Source organism: Anolis carolinensis, chromosome 6 (assembly GCF_035594765.1).
Source record: "Anolis carolinensis isolate JA03-04 chromosome 6, rAnoCar3.1.pri, whole genome shotgun sequence".
Classification (NCBI taxonomy): domain Eukaryota; kingdom Metazoa; phylum Chordata; class Lepidosauria; order Squamata; family Dactyloidae; genus Anolis; species Anolis carolinensis.
The window spans coordinates 73,751,333-73,775,120 of NC_085846.1; the positions used below are offsets into that span (position 1 = coordinate 73,751,333).

Sequence of the window (23,788 nt, forward strand, 5' to 3'; positions counted from 1 at the left end):
TGCAAGGATATTCAGTGCCGTGTACCTTTTTAAAACATGTTTTTCAGCTGTTAATCCAAATCAGCACACATTTTTGTGAAATGTCATTTAGCCATGCTTTCCCCCCTTTTATCTCAGTTTCTTCCATATTTTAGGCCTCTGTAGAAGGGCCCAAAGACTATGGATTTTTCAGGTTATGTCTATAATGTATTTAACTGCCTTTTAAGTTAGTTCATCAAAGTCTTCTACACAAGTTATGTTCTCCATAATAATAAAATAATAATAATAATAATAATAATAATAATAATAATAATAATAAGTGGCTAATTAGATATCCCCCTCCCAGTATACTTAGTGGAATCACTATATCTGTGTTGATGACTGCATTACATTTCTTATGAACTACTGAAAAACAAATCAGCTATTTCTCCTATTCCAGAGAGGCCTAGGGACAACCTCAATCCCTGCTGCTCCAACATGAATTTAGAATGTATAAAAACAAATGAGAACAAAGTAAGAGAAAGCCAATTTAATTTGCAACATTCTTCAGATGCACCAAAGGTCACACTTGTGTACTTCGATCCCATTCTTCTATGAATTATTTTAAAGATGTAGACAGAAGAGAGTTCATTGGGCTCCTCTTAAGATTTAAAGAATATCAACTGGCACCATAATCTTGTTTGTTCTCGGAAAACTATTTTCTAAATGTGCAAATAAACAACGCAGACCTTCAAAAGAGACCACATGGAGCAGAAACTATGATCTAATATAAATGTTTTGCTGAGTCCTTGCATAAGAAGGGAAATGGTGATCTGGGATTCCTCAACAAAGCTGTAACATTATCCTCCCCTCCACATCCACTCTGTTGTTGGTATTGGTATTTTAATATTCCCCAGGGAAGTCTATATGTTTATTAGAAGGAAAATACCAAAGATGAAAGTACACAATAACAAGATAAAAATGAAAGGAGATTACATAGCAATGGCATAAAGAAGGAGACAGATTACTATGCAGGAGGTATAACATTGGAAGTGGCGATGCAGTACCATAGGCATGTTTTAATATAAAAGGACAAAGCTTTTTCCAACAGGTGCGGAATGACTTCAGATTTATTTTCAAACACCGTTCCTACTAGTTAATCTTTCAACCCCATTCAACCACTAACAGGATTCTGATACTCCAAAACAATAATCTTGAATATGTGCTTATCTTTTTCTCCCAGGAAAAGAAACCAAGCTGAACAATAGACACTAACGTGAATTCCACAGGGCGTGTTAAAGGTGCATTATTTTAATTTGGGAGTGCGTCTGCTATTAACAGGAGAAAATGTGCTGCATTTATATGCGCTGAAGGAACAATACTCAATTACATCCTTGCCCTAAGCATATCAGTAGGAATCTAGTGACAACTGAAGCACACAATCTAATTCTGATTAGAAAGTAAAGTGAAGCTGTCTTATGAAATATTGGGATCACAGCTCTTTAAGGCACCAGGATGCTTGGCATGAAGTGCTTTCATAAGTCCTCAAACATATGACAAAAAGTCACATTAAATTGATCCAGGTACAGACTAATTCTTCAGGGACAGAGTATTATGGGAAATGGGTTTATGTACATTCTTTCTGCTTTTCTTTATATACAGTATTTCTGCTCCTCCTTGCAGAGATCATTGTGGTTTCAGAATAGGACTGCAATCACAATGACCTTATTCTAGCTAACTTTAATGGTTGAAACAAACAAGATCTACATTTCTTGCAATGAAGTTATCCTGCTTTTTTGTGCCTTTCTAAGTTGTGTTTAGTGGTGTTATGGGTGACGATCTTTCACCAACCACAAGATAGAGGAACTCAAAATAAGACATCAGTCACAGCCAACAGAAATGATAACCCAGAGGAGTAAAATATACAGGTCCACAGAAATAACTGTTGAAATTACAGAAAGAACTACACATTGGAGTTGTAGTCTAAGAAAGAATCTTATCCAAGCCACACAAAAATCAGTTTCAATAGCATTTTAGTCCTTTCCATTCCTTCCCTCATTTTGTGCCAACTGAAGTGTTCTCAGTTCAGCCAGAACTCTGGGTTTAGTTCAATCCTTCTACTATAGAAGTATTTCCTGAATTTTTGCCCCAAGATGTCATTGAATTTCAATACCCAAAAGTCCATTTGACATGGTCAAAAATGAAGGATTCTGGGAGTTGTACTGCAACAACATCCAAGGAACCAAATTTAGGAACCATTGCTCTTGCTGAAAAAAAATGCATTAAACATTTTTTCTGAACTAATTAGTAGGGAGGTCTGTGAGACCAAGAAGAAAGGTCTCCAGATCCTATGGCAAATTACTCAACAAAACTTCATCACTATTTTTCAAGAGCCAACCCAGCATCATGAACTAGCAGCTCATTCGTATTCTTTGACACTCATGCCGTACAAATATTTGTATATTTTTATATTTTAAATTGTGTGCTAATACTTTTATGTTAAGCTGCTTTGAGTCCCCTTTGGGGGAGATAAACAGGGAATAAATATAATAATAATTATAATAATAATTATAATAGTTCAGAACACCAGTAATATTCAGCAGATATGTTTATTTTCATTATATATGTAACATACGGAATTCTTACCTGATGTGGTTGTGAACTGGACCATCTGCTATATGAAGAAGCAATTGTAGTCTTGTTTGTTGCGGGCTTCTAAAAATGCAAAATAAAATAAAATAAAGATAGGATACAGCTTTTATCTAGCATTCACTACAGACAATGCACAACTTAATGTGGTATAGATTTCATTAGTTTCTTCATTGAAGGAAATTACCTTTGGCTAGTATATGTTTAGTTATTGAGTAAAATCACAATTCTAGGTCAAAGGAGTCTTGTCTGAGAAATTCAAATATCAGTTATTCGTGAAGGAAGGGGCACGCCTCCAAAGGACGGAGCACATGTGATGTGCACTAAACTCAAATACCTGAAATTCTGCCCTGAAGTGTGGTGGAGGCTCCTTCTTTGGAGGCTTTTAAGCAAAGGCTGGATGGCATTCTGTGGGGATGCTTTGAATGCGATTTTCCTGCTTCTTGGCAGTGGGTTGGACTATGATTCTATGAAATACTAGCTTCACATATCAGGGAATTTGTGGAGTGTGTTTTTTGGGGATGGGGAAAGGTTTATCTTTTTCAACTGCTTTCAGTGAAATGGAGATAAGTTTGTTGATGAGCTCAACCATGGTGAAAAAGGAAATAGAAAGCAAGACAAACGTTAGTGCTTCATGTCTTCCCACAATAAGAAGACACAGATATTATGGTCCTTTCAATTTTTGGAATTGGCTTCAGGTGCATAGAAGATGGCAGTCTGCCCTGCTTCTAAATGACAGGTGTCAATTGTGTCAATATATTACTTAGACCCTAGGGAGCATTCAGAGGTGCTATCCTGTCTTGTTTTCTGTTTAGTTGTGTCCTCTGTCTAGTCTACACTACCAAATCTACTGTCCTGGCTACAGTATCCTGGACACAGAATAAGCATGTCAAACAATGGGAGGATCTAGTTGTAGGAAAATCTATTTCTGAAAGCAAAGGCTTTGGAAAATCTACCAATATCAGATGAGGAGGCAAAACATAGAACTTGCTTTGTCATCATTGTTCAGTACCCTCACATCAACTGATTTATCAGTTCTGATGTTTTCTATGAGTTTCTTGTCAAAATGTAGCCAAAGGAAGGGTTGGCATTGCCTTCCTCTTAGGGCCCTTCCACAGTCATATAACCCAGAATATCAAGGCAGATAATCCACAATATCTGCTTTGAACTGGATTATCTGAGTCCACACTGCCATATAATCCAATTCAATGTGGATATTATACAGCTATGTGGAAGGGACCTTAGACTGAATGCATATGACTTGCCCAAGGTCACTTAAGTGAGTTACCATGGTTCAAGAGGGATTTGAACCTTGGTCTCTCAAAGACCTAGCTTGCACCTACACTTCAACTGCCATAGCTCAATGCTATGGAATCCTATGATTTTTAGTTTGTGAGGCACCAGAACTCTTGCGCAGAAAAGGCAAAAGGCCTTGTAAAATCATGATTCCGTAATATTAAACCATGGTAGTTAATGTGGAATCAAACTGCATTAATTCTATGATGTAAATATGCCCCTAGTCCAGCACTCAAACCACTACACCACAGAGGAGTACATATTTTATAATAATAATAATAATAATAATAATAATAATAATAATAATAAAAAAAAAACTTTATTTATATCCCGCCACCATCTCCCCAACGGGGACTCGGGGCGGCTTACATGGGGCCATGCCCAAAACAATACAATGTAAACAGCATATAAAAAAAACAGCACAGCACAGTACAATAAGCAATACAGTAAATAATATCCATATTTTAGAATGCATTGGTTAAAACTGATTGGTTTATTCATTTGGTGTCAATATTGAATGTGGAACCCAGATTCAGACATGCTTTGAAATATACAGGACAGGGTGGGAGAAATCACACCACTAACTAAATGGCATTCTAGTAGTCAGTGTTATGACAACTATAAAACCCACATTGCAGTAAGGAAAATGAGCACATCAATCCATAGTTACCTGTTCTCTATTTTCTTCTCCTTAAAAAGGAAGCTCACACTTCATTTTTAAACAATGATAGGTAAAATGGAGAATACATACTACATTTCTCTTTATACGAAGTTTCCATTATGCATTGTCTTTTTTAGCACAAAAGCCCTTGAAGCCACTATTAGTATAAAATACTGCTGCATTACAGGATTATTAATATGGCAACTGTCTCCTTTTAATCCAAATTATTTTAATTAAAAAGATAAAATTTTAAAAAGCTCAAGACAGCTCCTTACTAATAAAACCATCGGAATACAAAAGGATATTTAAATAGGGAGCTGGAAGGGTTGGGAAGGAGTAGATTTCTTCATAGATTGTTCTAAGGAAATATTGCAGGGTGCACAAAAACATTTACTTTTCACCTTTGCTAGGAGAAAGGAGATAAAAAGGCATAAGGTGGCTAAAATTTTGAGAAGGAATTACAGCACCTGTTACTAAGGACAAAATAATAATAACAATACTTTATTTATAACCCATCCTATCTCCCCAAAGGGACTCAGGGTGATTTACAGAGAAAAGAACAAAGTGGCAAACATTCATTGCCAAAATGAACAAACAACAACAACAAATCAACTGGAGCTGTGGCGGCCTGGAGGCAATGACGGGGCCCTCCTAAGCCCGTTGGTGTTGTGGCGGCCTGGAGGAGGGTGATCACGGGATCCTCCTAGGCCCGTTAGTCTCAAGTAAACTAGACACGTTGAGTCAATGAAAATTTGAAGAGGTTCCATTAACCAACATACCCTCCAACTTTCCAGAACTATCAGGGACAGCCTTGGTTAATCTTCTCTTTCCCAGTGACTTTTAAAATATCCTAGTCTCTTTCCCCTCTCACTTTCCTCCTTGGTCTTCAGCTTACTTCAGTTACTGCAAACTGATTAAAGAGCAAAAGTTGTTTGCATTCAGTTAACTCAGGGGAAAAGAAGGGCAGAATTTTGTTCATCCTAATAGTCTCAGGCAAAATACAACAGTCCCTATTTAGTAATAGGACCTCTTAACATGGTCCTTTTAGGCTGCGCCATTTTGCCAGCAATTGCCGGTGAAAGAGAAAGGGTTTGTGGCTGCATGGGGTGCCCCATGTGCCCTCCCTCCTTCCCCCATCATACAGTGGGGATGGGACAGGGTGCAACATGCTCCGACAGAGAGCTCTGGCGTGGACTGGTCCATGAGGTCACGAAGAGTCGAAAACAACTGAACAAGTGAGACGACGACAACGACAACCTGGACAAGCAACAGCAGCTGAGGCCTATGAGCAATTGCTAGATGTCCAAAAGGTGTTTCCTCTATCCGCAATATATGCCTTCCTAAATTCATTTTTTAAGAGTCTAGTTCGATGCCCTAAGCATTCCTGGTTGTTTAAAACTAGCTACATTTCAATTTGTCATAATTATTCTGGGCCAATGGAATAGTAGGGACACAGTTTTAAATACTAGTCAGACCCAGCTACCCATGAACCTTGAATGTACTTCAAAGCACTGCTGACACCACTCCTATGTATTTCTGACCACTATCACATAAGTCCACCAAGGCCTAATGAAGGTGTCCGTGCACCGCTCCACTACTGAACAAAATGGCCACACTTCAGAACTTTACCCAAGATCTCACAAAATCAATGCTCTTTGTGGAAATAAGGTTTAGTTTTCAGTTTCAGGTGCTCCTGGATCAGAGATAACTAAGTATCTTGTTTCAGGGTTGCAATGCAAGCAACACTTGCTGAAATCCCTTCTTTGTTGTAGTTCACCTGGGGGAAATGGGAAGCTGGGTGGCGTAATGTAAGGGGCCAGGAACCAAAACCAACAGAAAAATAGTATGGATTCAAGGACAGGCCTCTGTCTCTAAGCCAGGCATTCTCAAACTCCAGCCCTCCAGCTGTTTGGGCTTCCAACTTGAATTCTTGACCACTTAACAAGCTGGCTAGGTCTGGGAGTTGGTGGCCCAAACAGCTGGAGGGCTGCAGTTTGAGGATGCCTGCTCTAGGATGACTTAGATGTCACTCATGGAGTGGGAATCAATGTTGTTTTCAGAAGTGCAGAGTGCTTTCCTTGTCCAAAGAAGCTGTAGGTGTACCAAGCCTCTCTTCAAAAACTCAAATTTTTCTAGTATCTTTGAGGAGACCCAACCATTAAAAAGAGAAGAATACTGACCCTTATAACCCCTGACAACTCTCCTTAGATATTATTGGACTGTGTATCTCCCATCATTCTCCTTCACCGGTCTGCTGGCTAAATCTGATGGGAGTACAGTTCAACACATTTAGATATGTATTTATCTGAATGTAGTTTTCAAAACAATTACAATATTACTGCCTGTCTTTACTGCCTGGCATTGTGTTGAACTCTACCACAAATCAAAGACCCAGTCTACTGACCTTTAAAGCCAAATCACTTGGATTTAAACTGAATTAATGATCTCAGACAGTGACATTTATAGCTGACTCAGACATTCAGTCTGGCCATTGACATGAAGCTTGATATATCCACCTCGATTTCATTATACCACCACAGTTTTCTGAAAGATCTTTCTCTGTACATAGGCAAACCATTCACAGTCTTGTTCGGCTATGATCCCCAAACTATTCACAATGGTCTAAATGACTTGGGGATTGCATTCACATCAACATAACATTTCACACTTATTTCAGATCCTGTCTGGAGCAAGGAACATGCAATGGGTTTGAAAGAATGAGACAGGCCTCCCAGGAAAGGAATGGAGACTGGCCAAGGGAATTAGGCTTTCATTTCTCATCAGCCAGAAAAAAAAATTCAAACCCTTTTTGTTTAAGACTTGGCATTTTTCAAACACATCCCTCAAGTCCCTCTTTGTTCTACTTCCATTTATCCATACACAGAAGACAAGGGAGAATGTTGCAACTTAAACCATTTCACAATTTTTGGAAGACTGATTTCTTAAGGTCGGAAGACAGCTAGGCCAAGGTTTGTGAGAGGCATGAAAATCAAGCTTTTTCCCATTCTCTTAAGACATCAGTAAACCATCTCATTTCAAAAATGCTCTGAGCAATAAATCCTTGACAGCAATCAAAATGTGTGATGTAAAGCAAAATCCTACAATATCAAATGTGGATGTAATGTAAAAAAAAAAAAAGAGTTATATGCAACAAACTTGTCAGTTATGCATAAAATGTTGAGGGGTGGTTAAAAGGAAAGGGTGTTATCATGGGGAGATAACTTTTACTTTACACCATTCAATTGAACAGCAAGATTAAGCAAAGACTGAAGAGATGGAGTGAAAATGCTCACATTAAAAAACAAAACAAAATGTCACTGCTGTTATTTCATCGAAACCTTTTAGAACCTCTATGAAGGTTCATAGAGATGCTGAAAGATTTTGACTGAATAAAAACAGTGATACTTTTTTAAAAAATGTGGGCATTTCCATTCTATTGCTTCTGTGAGATAGTGTTTTTGATATCTATATATATATATAAAAGAGTTATGGCATCACGGCGACTCACAAAACAACAAAACTACAGGCCCCCCAACCTCGAAATTTGACAACACAACCCATCATCCACGGCTCTAGGTTGATACAACAAAAAGAAAAGAAAAATAAAGTCCTAATTAGAGAGAGAGGAATAATTGCTTTTATCCAATTGCTGCCAGTTAGAAGGCTAAGCTCCTCCAACTTGGTCTCCTAGCAACCCAATAAAAAATAATAAAAAACATTAAAAAATAATTAAAAACACTAAAAAATTAATACAATAAAATACTATAATAACAGAAAATAACTAAAAATAGTACAAGAAAATAATAAAATATAATAAATAAAAAGATAACTTACAATAAAATTAATTAAAAATACAAATAACGTCAAATAAAAAATACACAACAATTTTTAACCAATACCACCACCACTTTGCCACAGCAATGTGTGGCCGGGCACAGCCAGTAATAAATATAAAGAATGTATTGTTCTTTCAGTCAGGCCCGTAGCCAGGATTTTGTTTTGGGAGGGGCTGGGATTTTGGTTTTGGGGGGGGGGGCTGAGTCTGAGCTGGAGAGGGTCTACCCTAGCAAACCTTTTGTATTGTTATTCCAATACCCCCATGCATATGGGATATATTGAGCATGGTGATCAGATCATGATATGAATAAACATAACAGTTTAAATAATAAATGTAAGGCCTTCTCGCAGACTACCCTGAGAATTTGGGGGGGGGGGGCTGAAGCCCCTCAAGCCCCCCCCCCCCCCCGGCTGCATGCCTGCTTTCAGTATAGAATTGCATTTGCCATGATATAGCCATCAGTGTTTTTTGTAGCATCCTTGTTTTTTTTCTCCTATGAATAAGAAACTGTTAAGAAATTGAAATTATATACTTCTCATAAGATTCAAAATTGGTCAAAGCAAAAATGCAAGAAACCACACTGAAAATAGTGCGGTAATTAAGATCCTACCAAAATATTTTGGAGGAATTCTACTGTCTTTGAAAGTAAGATGGATTAAATACACTCCAAATTTATTTTAAACTAGAAATATTTTTGACCACCAAATTTATTCAGGTATAACCTGAGAACAAGACTGAAGAGTAGACATTGCTCAGTGGCAGAACAGATGTTTTGAAAATAAATTTTAAAAAGCCAAGGGAGGAAAAAGATCTCTTTGCACCTAAAACCTTGAAACACATCTGACAGACATTGCAGACCAGTGACTCAACCTTTAGTCTTCCAGATATTTTGGTCTTCATCACCCACACATTCCAGCCAGTATTGGCCATTGCTGGGAATTCTGGAAGCTGAAGTCTCAAACATCTGGAGAATGAAAGGTTGAGACTTGTCTAACGCTCATTCAGATTGATTAATAGTCTATATTGTGGAAATCAGCTTTCCATATTCCTGTAATAATAAACCCAGAATATATAGATATAACACTGACTTTTAAAGTGAAACAGCTAATTTTCAAATAAGATTGTTATTATCAATCACATAACCTTCCTCTAGCTAAGCAGAAGAGGCAGTGTGAAAAGCATAGAAGTTTTTTAAAAGGTATCTATAAGATATATTTCCAGGCTAGAAATGCTGCACATAAGTACCCTATATACTCATGTATAAGTCTAGAAATTTTAGTCAAAAAATCTACCCAAAACCCCTGGATTGACTTATGCACAGGTCAGTGTGAGTACTTCTCAAGAAGTCAGCTACATAATCAGGAGCATAGGTTTCAACAGACACCAAGAGAATCAGTCAAAGTCAAGAGAAGTCAAAGAAGCCCAAATTCAGGAGTCCTTGGAAATCAACCAGAATAACACAAATAGATATGTGCGACAGATAGGTGTGAGCCAAGGCTGAGTTTCAGAGTCCGAGTCGCCGATGTTAAGTGAGTAAAACAACAGAGTCAAATCAGAAATAAATGAAAGCCAAAGTCACAGTCCAGATTCAGAAATGTCAATAGTCCGAAAAGCAGCAAAGTCAGGTTTCAAGACAAGAAACAACAGTAATAGCTAAGGCCACAGCCCAGAGTCAGAACAACAGCAGAGCCAGAAGTTAAGGGTAACAACAAAATCAAGGTTGGAGTCGAGAAGTTGGAAATAACATTTGTCAGAGTCCAGAAGTCAAATGCCAGGAGTTCTTGAAAACAAACTGAGGGGCAGCAGAGCCAGGTTCCATAGCAAGAATACCACAATTTTCTGCTGCCCTGAGCCACTACACAGAGGACTCTATCCTGAGATCTCAGCTGGTGTCTGTTTCAATACTCTTTCACAGCTAATCTCTGAGACCTCTGATGCCTTCCCCATACCAGAGGAGGAGGTATGATTAACTAGCTATGTCACTAGGTATGTCACTACCTTGTTCCAAATGCTGGGGAGTGTCTGCTTCAGCTGAAGGCTTCAACAGTGGCTGAGTTAGGCGAGGGAGCTGCTGACTATGGGAGTACTGAACCTCATAACAAAAAAAACGAACCAACTTCTCTTTGTAGAGTGGCAAAAGGCATGAGCTTAGTCAATTCCAGGAGAATCTAAAAGAAGTCATTGATCCTCTCTACTCTCATTTCTGTGGCACCACTTCTAGCCTTTTTGAACAGCTGGGTGGAGAAATGGTGGTGGCAGCCAGGGGCAGCTGGCTTCCTAAGGCAGCATTAGTGCCTTCCTCTCTCTGGGAAACAATAATCAATTTATCCACAGGTCATATGAAATTCTGTAACTTTGGCTCCAAAACCTGCCCTCAGCTTACACATTAGATCAACTTATACATGAGTATATATGGTAAATGTGTTTAGAATGACAACCCAATTTTCTTCTCCACAAATCAGAAATATTTAGTGGTATGTTTCTAGTCTCTCTTCAGAAACACAGACATAACGAAAGTATTTAGTACAGCTCTGTCAAATCCTAACACATTACAAAAAACACAACCCAATACGAAAACAAAGATAACATTATCTGGAAAAGGCTACATTGAATGCAATGAAAGGCTATATTAACATGAATCCTATCCTACAGCAAAATCAATGAAAAAACTGTTGAATGTCAAACCTGCATTCTGATACCCTAATAAATATCTTGAACTGCATGTCTAGATGTAGTAGTTCCTGGAGATGGTGGCAGATATAGTCCAATTCATCTGGAGAAAGCAAGTTTTGGACAGCAGGTGAACCCATTTTTTTCTGATAGAAACCCACCTGAACACAATAAGTAGACACTAGACAGACATGCATAGGTTTACATTGTCTGTTGCAAGTAAAATACCATATATACTTGAGTATAAGCCGACCCGAATATAAGCCGAGACACCTAATTTTACCAGAAAAAAACTGGGAAAGCATTGACTGGGAAAGCCGAGGGTGGTAATTTCAGAAATAAAAACAGATACCAATAAAATTACATTAATTGAGGTATCAGTAGGTTAAATGTTTTTGAATATTTACATGAAGCTCAAATTTAAGATAAGACTGTCCAACTGATCAAATCATTATTCTCATCTTCTTCAATGTAAATGTGCTTATGTATCCTTTTAATAATAGAGTAAAATAATACATGTAATAATAATAATAATAATAATAATAATAATAATAATAATAATAATAATAATAATAATAATATAGGAAAATAATACATGTAGTAATAAATAGAGCAAAATAATAAATGTAATAATAATAAAATCAGAGTGAAATAATAAATGTATTATTAATAATAATAACAGAGTAAAATAAATGTAATAGTAGCAAAAATAATAGAGAAAAATAATAAATGTAATAATACCAATAATAATAGAGAAAAATAATAAATCTACCATATATTGTTGAGTACAAGCTGACCCAAATATAAGCCGAGGGGGGCTTTTTCAGTCTTAAAAAGAGGGCTGAAAAACTAGGCTTATACTCAAGTATATACAGTGTCTGGTTGATTTTGGTTGGTTTAATTTGCTCCTTAGTTTTGCTGATTGCACCAAAGAACTACACAACAGCACTTGCTTAGCAAGTAAAACAAAACAGCAATTGACTGCTTAAGAATTTTAAAAAAGTATTTAGACATATTAAAACAAAACTAACACTAAACATACAAAAAAAATCCCCCAAAACAAAACAACATCAACCAAAAAAAGTTTAAAAACACTTTCCCTAGAATAATACTACTATATCCCAAACATCAAAAGAAATCTATGTTATCTAATCTAAGGGCTTTACATTCTCTGGTGGTTATATTCTCTCTGTTTTCTACACCCATTTAGTGAAAAGGAACTATTGGTACATTATTTCTCATATAGCAACACACTTCTTGGACAAAAAAAGCCAGTGATGGAGATTTGGTCCCATCTTTGCTGGAGGAACACAATAAATGAGCCCCAGTTTTTCTTAAAGTTAGAGATTTCTCCTTAATCAAAGTAGTATGTTTATCCATTTTTGCAAGTTCACTTACTTTCATAAGCCAGTCGTCCTGTGATAGAATCATTGAGCCTTTCCATCTTTGAACATAAGTAATTCGGGCTGCCGTTATCATGTATAGCAATAACCTTCTGAATTTTCTATTAAGTGGTTCATCTAACATCCCAAGCAGATACAGTAGAGTCTCACTTATCCAAGCTAAACGAGCCAGCAGAAGCTTGGATAAGCGAATATCTTGAATAATAAGGAGGGGTTAAGGAAAAGCCTATTAAACATCAAATTAGGTTATGATTTTACAAATTAAGCACCAAAATATCATGTTATACAACAAATTTGACAAAAAAAGTAGTTCAATACGCAGTAATGTTATGTTGTAATTACTGTATTTACGAATTTAACACCAAAATATCACGATATATTGAAAACATTGACTACAAAAATGGCTTCGATAATCCAGAAGCTTGGATAAGCGAAGCTTGGATAAGTGATACTCTACTGTAGTTTCATTTCAAATCTGATTTTAACAATTTCTTCCAAAATTGTATGTATTTGTGCCCAGTATTACTGGGTGTTTTTATTTTATTTTATTTTATTTATTTATTTACAGTATTTATATTCCGCCCTTCTCACCCCGAAGGGGACTCAGGGCGGATCACATTACACATATAAGGCAAACATTCAATGCCTTAACATAGAACAAAGACAAGACAAACACTCCGAGCTGGCCTTGAACTCATGACCTCTTGGTCATGAGTGATTTGTTGCAGCTAGTTGCTCAACAGCCTGCGCCACAGCCCGGCCACATTTACATGACCACATTTGATAAAAAGTTTCCAACTTTCCTCAAATTTCCAACCATCACTAGAACTATTTTTATGCATCTTTCTGATGCCTAAAAATCTAACAGAATCTTTTATCAGCTGAACTCTCTTGTTTTGCCAAACAACTTAAGCCACTACACATAATGCAACAGACTTTGTTTCACAGGCCTTTGCAGACAGACACCCTAAAATCAAAATGAAAACTCTGCTTGTGGTTGCACTTGAATACTCAACAGATCTAATTGCTTTCATTGCAGTTTAACATTTTATAAACTACCTTAGGAACCTGTTGAAGGGAGCGGTTATTAATTTCATTAATAAAGGCTTCATTTCACTGCCAGAGATGCTGGGCAGAAAGTACTGACCTCAAATTCCAGCTTTAACTCTGCCCCCCTTCAAATGAATGCATGTATCTCGAGGGATGCACTGTGCTCATGATTTCTTGCGGCTACATTTACTCCCTCTCAAGCTCATTCTTATTCTCTCCTAAACCCATCAAAGTATCTAAATCATGACATGGAGAAAGGTTAGACAGGCATTCAAATTTGTCTGTCATTTCAGGAGAAGAGATGCAGTATAGGGAATGCAGCAGCAATAAGTGTGGAAAAATCTATCATTCTTACTACTTTGAAAGCTCCTCCCCGCAACACCACAGAAATGCAGCTGAGCAATAAATTCTTCTAAGAGCCCTTTAAATCTATTGTGCTAATTGCAAAAAGTGGAGTAGCCATTTGTCTTGTCCTAAAAGCATCTTAAGGCAGAGAGATATTTTGTGGTTTCAAAACTTTGATAAGGGGAGGGGGTTAGACAATAGGAAGAGACGATCCAGGCAGATTATAGCACAAAATCAAAACAGTACCAGTGCTGCACTAGATGAATAGTTTGAATAAGAGATGGAAGAGTTTGTGGGTTAAATGAGGCCGAAACACAAGGAAGATTTTCTGCAGCAGAGCCCCGTGTTCCTATCTTGAGTGCATCCACTTTACAAAGTCCATGTTTAATATTGTCATTATCTTTTAGATTCAGAAGTCATGAGTACAGGATTTCTATCAATAATATTTGTGTAATTAAAAAAAAAAGTCTACAAAAATGAAATAGTGCAAAGAATACCGAGAATGCACAGCCACCATTTCAAATTATTGTTACTGGAAGTATATGAGGAAAGGCTGCCCTCTTCAGCCAAAAGTTGGGAAGAAAGCTGTCAGAAGGCTCCAAGTGTCACTTAACAAACATTTCGAGAGGCATTACTAAAAAAAAATCTCATACCACTGTTTGCAATCCCAGTGTTAATAGAGTAATGTTTTAATCTATTTCAATTGTACCATTTAAATATGCCTCTGTACATATTCACCCATACTTGTGCACCCATGAGCACATATTATATATGTATATTTCTGAGTCATACACCTCCTTTCAATATTTCACAGATGAAAACTGGGATATGTGAATACAAGCGACATCCAAGTGTGGTCAAGATGGTAAAAGTCTTTAATGAGGAAGAACACATAAGTTAGGAGAGACTGCAGCTCTTTGCTTTTTATTACACCTACTGGGAAGAGAGGTTTTCACACAAAAAGTGAATAATATCTTCTTCCAGAGGAGAAGCTAATGTACTTCTGAGCTATACCAGCACTAGTGCAACAGTGTCAAGAGGCTGAATTGCAAAATTTGTGTTCAAGTTGCACTTCTGCACTGAATTCACTAAATAGCCAATCTCCACTTTAAACCAGATATCCCTGGCAGGACTAGATCTTATAGCTATTCACAACTAGGGAACTTGGTAAGTAAACGCTTATGTAAGATCTACCAATGCAGTGAGTCTGAGTGGTTGGGACTTTATGAGCCCCCAGTGGTTAAACCCAGGACCGCTGACTTGAAGGTTGGGTTGCTGACCTGAAGGTTGCTGGTTCGAATCCAACTTGGGGAGAGTGTGGATGAGCTCCCTCTGTCAGTTCCAGCTCCATGCGATGACATGAGAGAAGCCTCCCACAAGGATAGTAAACCATCAAAACATCCAGGTGTCCCCTGGGCAACGTCCCTGCAGATGGTGAATTCTCTCACACCAGAAGCAACTTGCAGTTTCTAAAGTTGCTCCTGACACGACAAAAAGCTCTGAATACGTTTTTAATAAGTTTTAAGGATTTTAACTGTTTGTTTTAATACTATTAATATTTCATTCTGTAGTAATATTTGTATATTTTATGTGTTAAATTATATTGCATTGGTTTTATTATAAGAAAGAAAAAGAGAGGTATAAATAAACATATTCCACATCATCATCATCATCATCATCATCAGGACTAATAAATGGATTTAGCCCAGGCATGAAAATGATGATGGTATTTCAGTGATGTTGGTCTGCAAATTCCTGGGTTTAGCCAGCATTGTCAATGATGATGAAGGCTGGGAAATGCAGTTCAGCAACATCTGGAAGGACACATAATTCCCATGGAATTTTTTTCCAACTCAAGTATTCATGTACATAATCCCCAACCATTATTTGAAACCTGAGAAAGCAACCTGCAAATGGTAACTAGTATTAATAAATTGTTACTCACTGAAGGACTCTTAGATTGCATTATTTCTAAATACCCAACATGTAAATCAAGAGGACATATAACCATGCACTGAAATGCAGAATTATAATTAGGTTGTCTCAGTGCAGTTTACTTAAGCTGTCATATATCTAAGTGTTCAAAACAATTATGTAAATTCTTATTAATTGGCTCTTATCACATTTGAATTTATAACAACAGCAATCGGCTCATTTATTTGAAAAAAAACTGTCATTGTGGATTTTTTTAAAAAAAAATGATATGACAATTATATTATTATGCACATTATATCTATCATCAGTTGCCAGCATTCATTTATTACAATTTATCCAGTGCTAGAAATTATGTTAAATACAGGCTTCTCTACAAAATAAAGTCGGTATCACATTGACATGCCAATAATTGACACATTTTAATGTCAAACACATCTTAACAAGCTTATCGTAACCTCTCATTTCCAATAATAGTGAGAGCAAATGGAAGCTTAATTAAAACAGAATAGGCTGGACAGTAATTTACTCAAGATGCATTTCTAGAATGAGGCCTCAATGTTTTTAAAGAATCGTGACAGATTTCAGGGTAGAATAAGCATAGTAATTTTCTTTTATTAACACTGTTTGGCTTTGTAAAATATTGAAGCAATTGTTATTCCATTGTGATTTCTATTTTGAAGAAATGATGATGTACAAATTATACTGATTATATTGTCCCCTTACCATCAGTGGCAACTGGTGGCTTCCACAATAGTGAATCTGCTTCAGGTTTTAGCCAAAAGTTAAAAAGAGTTATCCAAGGTAAATCTTATTCTGAAAATAGGATGATCACCTTGGATGGCTCTTTCAAAATTCTTATTTATTTATTTATTTGCTATATGTGTATCCCACTCTCTTTCACCCCAAGGGGGACTCAGAGCGGCTTACAACATGGCAATATTAAAATCTGAATGTATTCCTTGCTCCATGAGCATGTGAACCATTGCTGTCTAGTAGATACTGTTTAACTAGGCCTACATTTCTTAAAAGATAACATTCAGTGTCATCTAATGTGCAGACACTGAACCATTCATTTCAACAAAAAGAAATTTGTATATAGCACCACGTAATATGTTACAAATCAGTTGCGTTTTCACTGACATGAATGGGACCTCCTCTGTAGAGTGGCAGAATATATATATTTGAACTGTTTAGCAGAGGTGTGCATTTGTATAGAATCACTGTTCATTTCTTCTTAGTGGGGGGTTGGACTGGATGGCCCATGAGGTCTCTTCCAACTCTACTATTCTATGATTCTATGATTCTATTATTCTGTTTTTAGTTTCATTCATTTTGTATCAGTTTTATATTTGTCCTTGTTTCTGAAAACGGGATACCTATATGAATAGAATTTTCGTCTTGCTTACAAAAAAACGAAAATGTTCAGACCATTGGTGGCAATGGGAGGGCTTCTGAGGCTCACCCTCTCCCAGCTTGGTTTTGGGGCTAGAGGGGTGAAAATCACCACACACAGAGGGCATTTCAACCCCTTTTAGCCCACCAACTTTTAAAACGTTCAAGTCTTCCCCAGAGTTTTATTGTTATTAATGTTATTATTATTATTGACACCCATTGGCACACACTAGCTGTCATGGGGAAGCAGACCTCTCTCAGACTCAGCATAGGGTCCCAGAATAACTATTGTTATTAATATTAATATTAACATCCATTCGCACACATCAGATATCATGGGGAAACAGCCCTCTCTCAGACTCAACTTAGGGTCCCAGAATAACTATTGTTATTAAAGTTAATATTAATATTAACACCCATTGGCACACATCAGATGTCATGGGGAAGCAGACCTCTGTCAGTACCTTGTATGGCTGAAACGAAAGAAAACGAAAGCAAGCACAATGACTGTGCGGCTTTCATTTTTGTGTCACCTCTCGTTTCCTATGAAAATGTCATCATTCGTTTTGTGAAGATGAACAGTCGACATGAAACTAATGCACAAAGGAAACGAAGGAAACATATATCGCACACATCCCTACTGTTTAGGTCTGTATATATCTGCAAACACAGATGATTTGGAGAAACTTCTAGATTGCAATTTGGTTTTAACTACAACATCAGCAGCAATTAAATCCAGGTCAAAAAGAAGCACTAATATATGGACCATGTTGGCTGGAGATAATTGGATTTATTAACCAATACATGTCACTAATTTAAGGAAGATGATCAGGATGTCCTTCATAATTTGCCCATAGCATTTCAATGAATCTTATGATTTTTTTTCTTGGCTATTTCTCTCTACTCTCTGCATCCAGTTGTGTTGGCCATGCAAATGATACTATTAGGGAATGGAAAAAGCTTCATGAAAGCCAAGCCAAAATAAAGAAAATAAAAAACAAGATACATGCAATGATAAGATTTCCTTATCATAAAACCATCATGAAATTAACCCAAAATTGAACTATCCAAGGCAATACTGGGATTTTTTCCTGTCTTCCCTTTTGTGATGCAAAATATAGCTTGGAAGTTATATATATTTTTAAAAAACAACACTCAAAACAAAGTCAATCCACTAAATATAATTTCATATGAAGCCAAAATGATACTACTCATTCATGGGAGACAGGGGTTTCCAGAAGTATAACAAATACTTTTAGGAACATCTCTAAGGGCAATGAGATATCTCAAACAGCTCAAATAAGAATTGGTTATGCTGGGCTGCAACGTAATGCTAAGTGCATTTCAGAATTCTATAAGGACCAGAGAATGGCATGGAAGTAGAAACATAACGAAGCAGCACTCGATACTGCCTAGGTTTTGTGGCATAATCCACTTTAAAAATGTGTTTTCTTCCTGAACAGGTTCTGTTGTCAAAAGTTAACTGTAACCATTTCTATGTGCTGGATTTGTCAGCATGGCATTAACAAGCTCACTTTGCAGCACTGCAAATCCCAGAATCTCCATCCCAAAAGGTTGACCATGATGACGAAAATTACTCTGTTGTACTAAAGCCCCTAAAATCTTCCATCCCACATGGCTGCTCACCTTAGATGAAGGATTCTAGGACTGTAGTCCAACAAACTATTTTTTCCCATGCTTGGCTTCTCAGACTCTAGTTAGAAAGTTGGGAAAAGAAACTGGATGGTTGACAGATATTCCTTTCAAGTATGCTATTCTGAAATCAATTCTGTATATCTGATTAGGATCTGTGACAGCAAGCGTCCCAGCCCATCAACTATATGTTCCCTATCTAGCTTGCCTTAAACTGTACCAAAAATAATTGAAACAATTAATCAAATAAAGGAAGCCATGTCATCCACAACCACAATTTTAGATTCTCGCTGATAAATTGACACTTAGATGGAAATAAGGTTGGGATATCAAGTATGAAAGACGGAAGATTAGAAAGAACATTGATTTTTGGCTCAATCTTTTTTTAAGCTGATTGTTCAGTATCTTGCCCACTTGTGGGCTGCTTTTTGACTCAGCTTCATATCCCAAATTTTATATACTTTCTTGAAATACTCCAGTAATAGTAAATTCTCAAGTGCAGTTCCCATCAACCTTTATAGACTGCATAGATCACACATATCAAAACACTGTAAGATATTTAAAAAAATACAACAAACACAACATTAGAGAAATTAGTTAAAATAAAGAAATGCTGATATAGATAGACCCCATCCAAGTTCACACAGGCCTTGAAATCTATCCACGGTTCTAGTCCAAGAACCTCTGATTTGAATAATAGGCTTATTTGTAAGTAAATATGATCACCACAGGGGATATCAAAACATATACATGTTTCGAAGCACAATTCAAAGTGCTGGTTTTGACCTACAAAGCCCTATATGGCTCTGGTCCAGGTTATCTGAAGGATTGCATCTCTTTCTATCTCTTTCAGCCCGGGGCTGTGGCGCAGACGGGAGAGCAATGAGTCACTGACCAGGAGGTCATAAGTTCGAGGCCCGCTCGGAGCTATGTTGTTCGTCTTTGTCCTGTGTTAAAAAGGCATTGAATGTTTGCCTAATATGTGTAATGTGATCCGCCCTGAGTCCCCTTCGGGGTGAGAAGGGCGGAATATAAATGTTGTAAATAAATAAATAAATAAACCTGGGAGACATCTATGATCTACTTGGTGGGAACACACGAGAGGGCCCTTTCAGTGGCTGCTCCCAGGCTGTGGAACTCCTTCCCAAGAGAAACCTGGAGGGCCCCATTCCTACTGGTCTTCCGCCAGCAGATTAAGGTCTTCCTCTGCCAACAGGCTTTTGAGACCGGGTATGAGGAGGCCCCGGGGAGAGGGGGGGGGGGGCTGGGGGAATATGAATTGTAAAGGCCATTTTAATGTATTTGCTGTATTTTATCTTTTTTACCATACTGATATTATTTAATTGTTTTTTAACTTGTATATTGCTCTGTTTAAACTGTTTTGTGTGGATATAGATGTTAGCCGCCTTGAGTCCCCATGGGGAGAAATGCAGGATATTAATAATAATAATAATAATAATAATAATAATAATAATAATAATAATAATAATACAAAAATCCAGTAAGAAGTATATAATCAAACCTGCATTTTAGCAAAGAATGAATACCTGACCTGTTTCAATGGCATGCAGCTGAACCTAAATAAATACCTACACTTTTTATATAGATTTGTATTAGGTTTCATTATCTGTTATTAATAAAACTAAGAAATTATAATCATCAGTAATTTATAATCATTCCATTCTAGGAGTTATTCGTATTCTTAGACAGGACTAAGCTATAGATTTTTTTTTTTGAATAATTATTTTGCATAACTACCTAAACACTTCCTATTTCATCCACAGCCAAAGACCTCCAGGCTTGTCTGGCTGGGTGCTTCCAGACATAAGTTAAACCCGCTCTGAAGCTGGATTAAGTCCTCATAACCTGAGCTTTGCCCATTGGCTGTCCCCATGCCATCCCAAAAACTTTTGGGATGGCATCAGGCCACCCAATCCTCCTCCCTCAAAAGCTTTAAAAATAAAAGAAAACTTGCCAGCTGTGGGGATGGACCTCTGGGTAGTCCCAGGACTACCTGGGAGTGAGTCCCCACAGGACCCATATCCCATTAGGACTGAGCCTTTCAGGAAGGCCTGGATCTAATGGGGGAGGGGAGAGGGAGAGGAAGAGAGGGAGAGAGGGGAGAGAGAAGTGAGAGATCATTTCCTAAGGTGGAAACTTATATCAGCTGGCTAGGACTGGCCCAACACTTCCCTTTTCGCACAATTCCCTGCACAATCAGACGGCAATAGCAAGAAATTAAAATGTCAAGTGTGCTGCAATTTTATCTTTATTGCTATATTTTTAATGATTCTAAATTAATAGTGTTTAAATATGACAGCTCGTTTCATTGTGCCTGAGGCCTATCTTGTTTTACTCTCCTTGCAATGCACTTTGAATCCCTTGTCAGGAGAAAGGTGGGATACAAAATAAGCAAAGGTTCGCAATGGGTCATTGTAAAGTGCTAGGGCTGCAGGAAATGCCCCAAGACACTGATGATAGCCCTGCCTTTTGATGATCGCTTACCACAGAGAACGCGACTGGAGACTGATTGTAAGCATTTAGCTTGATTAATAACAGCATTACCTGAATTTTTCTAAACTCTAACTTTGCAAGGGCTGTCAGAGATGTCCAGTACCCAGTGTAGACTAATATTACCAAGGTAGTATGTGTATATATTTTGCATCTATCATTTATACAGAGACTTGAAACAGTGTTTTTTTGGTTGAGGAATTGTGGGCGTTGTAGTGCATAAATTCCTATTTCCATGTAACTTGCTTACATGGTAAGAATGTCATTAACCTTTGCTTCCAGTTACTCAAGAATAAAAAGCAGTTACTCAAGAATGAAAAGGTTAGTTTCAGAAGGTTAAACATCCCTGAAAGCTGACACAGCCACTGGTCAAACTATATTATTCAGTCTGGTCTTATGGAATGGTAATGGATAGCGTGTATTTGGTGATGATAAACATCATTGCAATAATCTTGTTTATGAAGGAAGATGTTAGAGGGACTTAGTCCTTTCAGAGCAATACAGTTATATAGCAATAAATAACACTTACACAACCTGATCAAGGGGACAGAAACCATAAACCCAATATATTAAAGTATATCATTTTAGGCTAGATAAATCTTGTGCAATATATTCAGGCCCAGAGATCGGCGGTATTCCAATGTAATTACTCAAAAACCTGCCGATACCATCAGATCTTCAGTTCCTTACGGAAATTGGATAATGTAGGGGGATTGCCTGATCTCTTTTAGCAGTGCACTCCAGAGCTGGGGGGCCACTGCCAAGAAGTCTCATTCCCTTGTCCCCACCAGCCGCACTTGAGACAGTGGTGGGAACGCGAGGAGAACCTCCCCGGATGATCTCAAGGTCCGCACTGGCGAGGAGATGCGATCATGGAGATAAGTAGGGCCTGAGCCCTCATAGTTAAGAATAGGGGTGAGACAACCCGAATGGTGTTTGCCAAATTTTGGAAACAAGATGTAATCCCCACTAAGATACAATGGATAGATAAAATTATGGAAATAAAAGACATGGACAAACTGACATACATGTTAAAACAGAGCAACGGAAAAGGAATTAAGATGACTGGACAATGTTTGAGAGTTATATAAAGACAAATGCAAAATAAATGAAAGGAAACAATAGACTTTAGAAGATAGAAGAATTTTTTAATCTTTTTTGTGATGTATAGAAACTTGACAATTATGGGATAAAGGGAAATGAACGGAAGTCAATTATTCTATTTTTCTCTTCTTTTTTTGTTTTTGTTTTTTGTCCCCCCCCAATATATTTTATATATACATTCTTCTCCTTTTTTTCCTCTCCTGTTGGGGGGGGGGGGGGCGTAGGGGGGGAGATTGTGGCTTTCTTGTTCTTTTTCTTTGCTTTCCTATTAGAATATGTTCTCACTCTTTCGCTGTACACTTTAAGAAAATTGCAATAAAAATCATTTTTAAAAAAAGGATGGGGTGAGACAAAGTAAGAGAGATAAATCTACCCCTAAGAAGGAAAACGCACTCCTGAAAGAGTTATCATGTGGGTAAGGTGTTCCAGCTGAACCTTTCTCACCAATCCTTGTTTCCAAAAGAAACAAAGACCAACAAGACTACTCATTTTCCCATTAATCTTAGGATAGATCTACACTGCATTATTTGGCAGTGTGGATCCAGGCCTAGAAATGATAAATAAATTATGAAAGATATTATCTCCAGGTACAGTCATATTAGTTGCCAGCATCTAGGAATACCATCATAAGGCAGACTAAACTGCCTTATGACAGTTTAGTCTACAAGTGTCCAATGCAGGTCTGTAAGCATCATATTCCTTTCATAGTACCTTTTTATGTGCCATTAACAGTAAAAAGATAATAAATTGGCTGCACCATTGACTAGAGGTTAACTGTTTGTCTTTTTTTCCCTCTGACCTCTTCAACTTCCAATAACTTAGGTAACAAAGCACTGTTGCTCACCTTCTTTTAAGACATAGCAGAAGAGCAGCCTACAAACATTCAAGAGAAGGGCATTAAGACAGAGGAGTTTAGAGGAGCTTATTTTTAACTAAAAGGAGTTCACTGCCATTTCGTGGAAATGAATTCTAGATAAAAGGATGAAGCTGTAGGAAGTGCCCTATAACCTCATCAGTTCCTTGAGATGCTATGAAACTAACTGGACCATAACAGAGTATGGGATTCAACTCAGCCTGAACAAGACATGTATTTATTACTCAAGAAGAAAGCAAGCAGAAAAAAGTGATCCGTAAATGATGTCATGCATAGAGAACGAAGAGGCTCAGAATGTCCTGAAAATATCATCCCTGGCCAGCATTTGTCAAGAAAAGTTGAATGGATATGATAAGCCTGGTTCACAATTCTTAGACCTGCCATGGCATGAAACCCATGGAAAATTCAGTAGCTTTCACATAATTGTGTAAGTTTGAACAGGAATTCGG

The 23,788-nt window shown here is 37.4% G+C and overlaps 1 protein-coding gene across 4 annotated transcripts in view; it reads right to left on the reverse strand.

Annotated features, from left to right (window-relative positions):
• rbms3 (RNA binding motif single stranded interacting protein 3) overlaps positions 1-23,788 on the reverse strand; it is a 958,643-nt gene that overhangs the window by 827,033 nt on the left and 107,822 nt on the right. For all 4 annotated transcript variants that reach the window (XM_062958203.1, XM_062958201.1, XM_062958202.1 and 1 more), the window contains exon 2: positions 2,605-2,673. In XM_062958203.1, the coding sequence (XP_062814273.1) occupies positions 2,605-2,673 (69 nt within the window). The remainder of the gene's footprint in view (positions 1-2,604; positions 2,674-23,788) is intronic.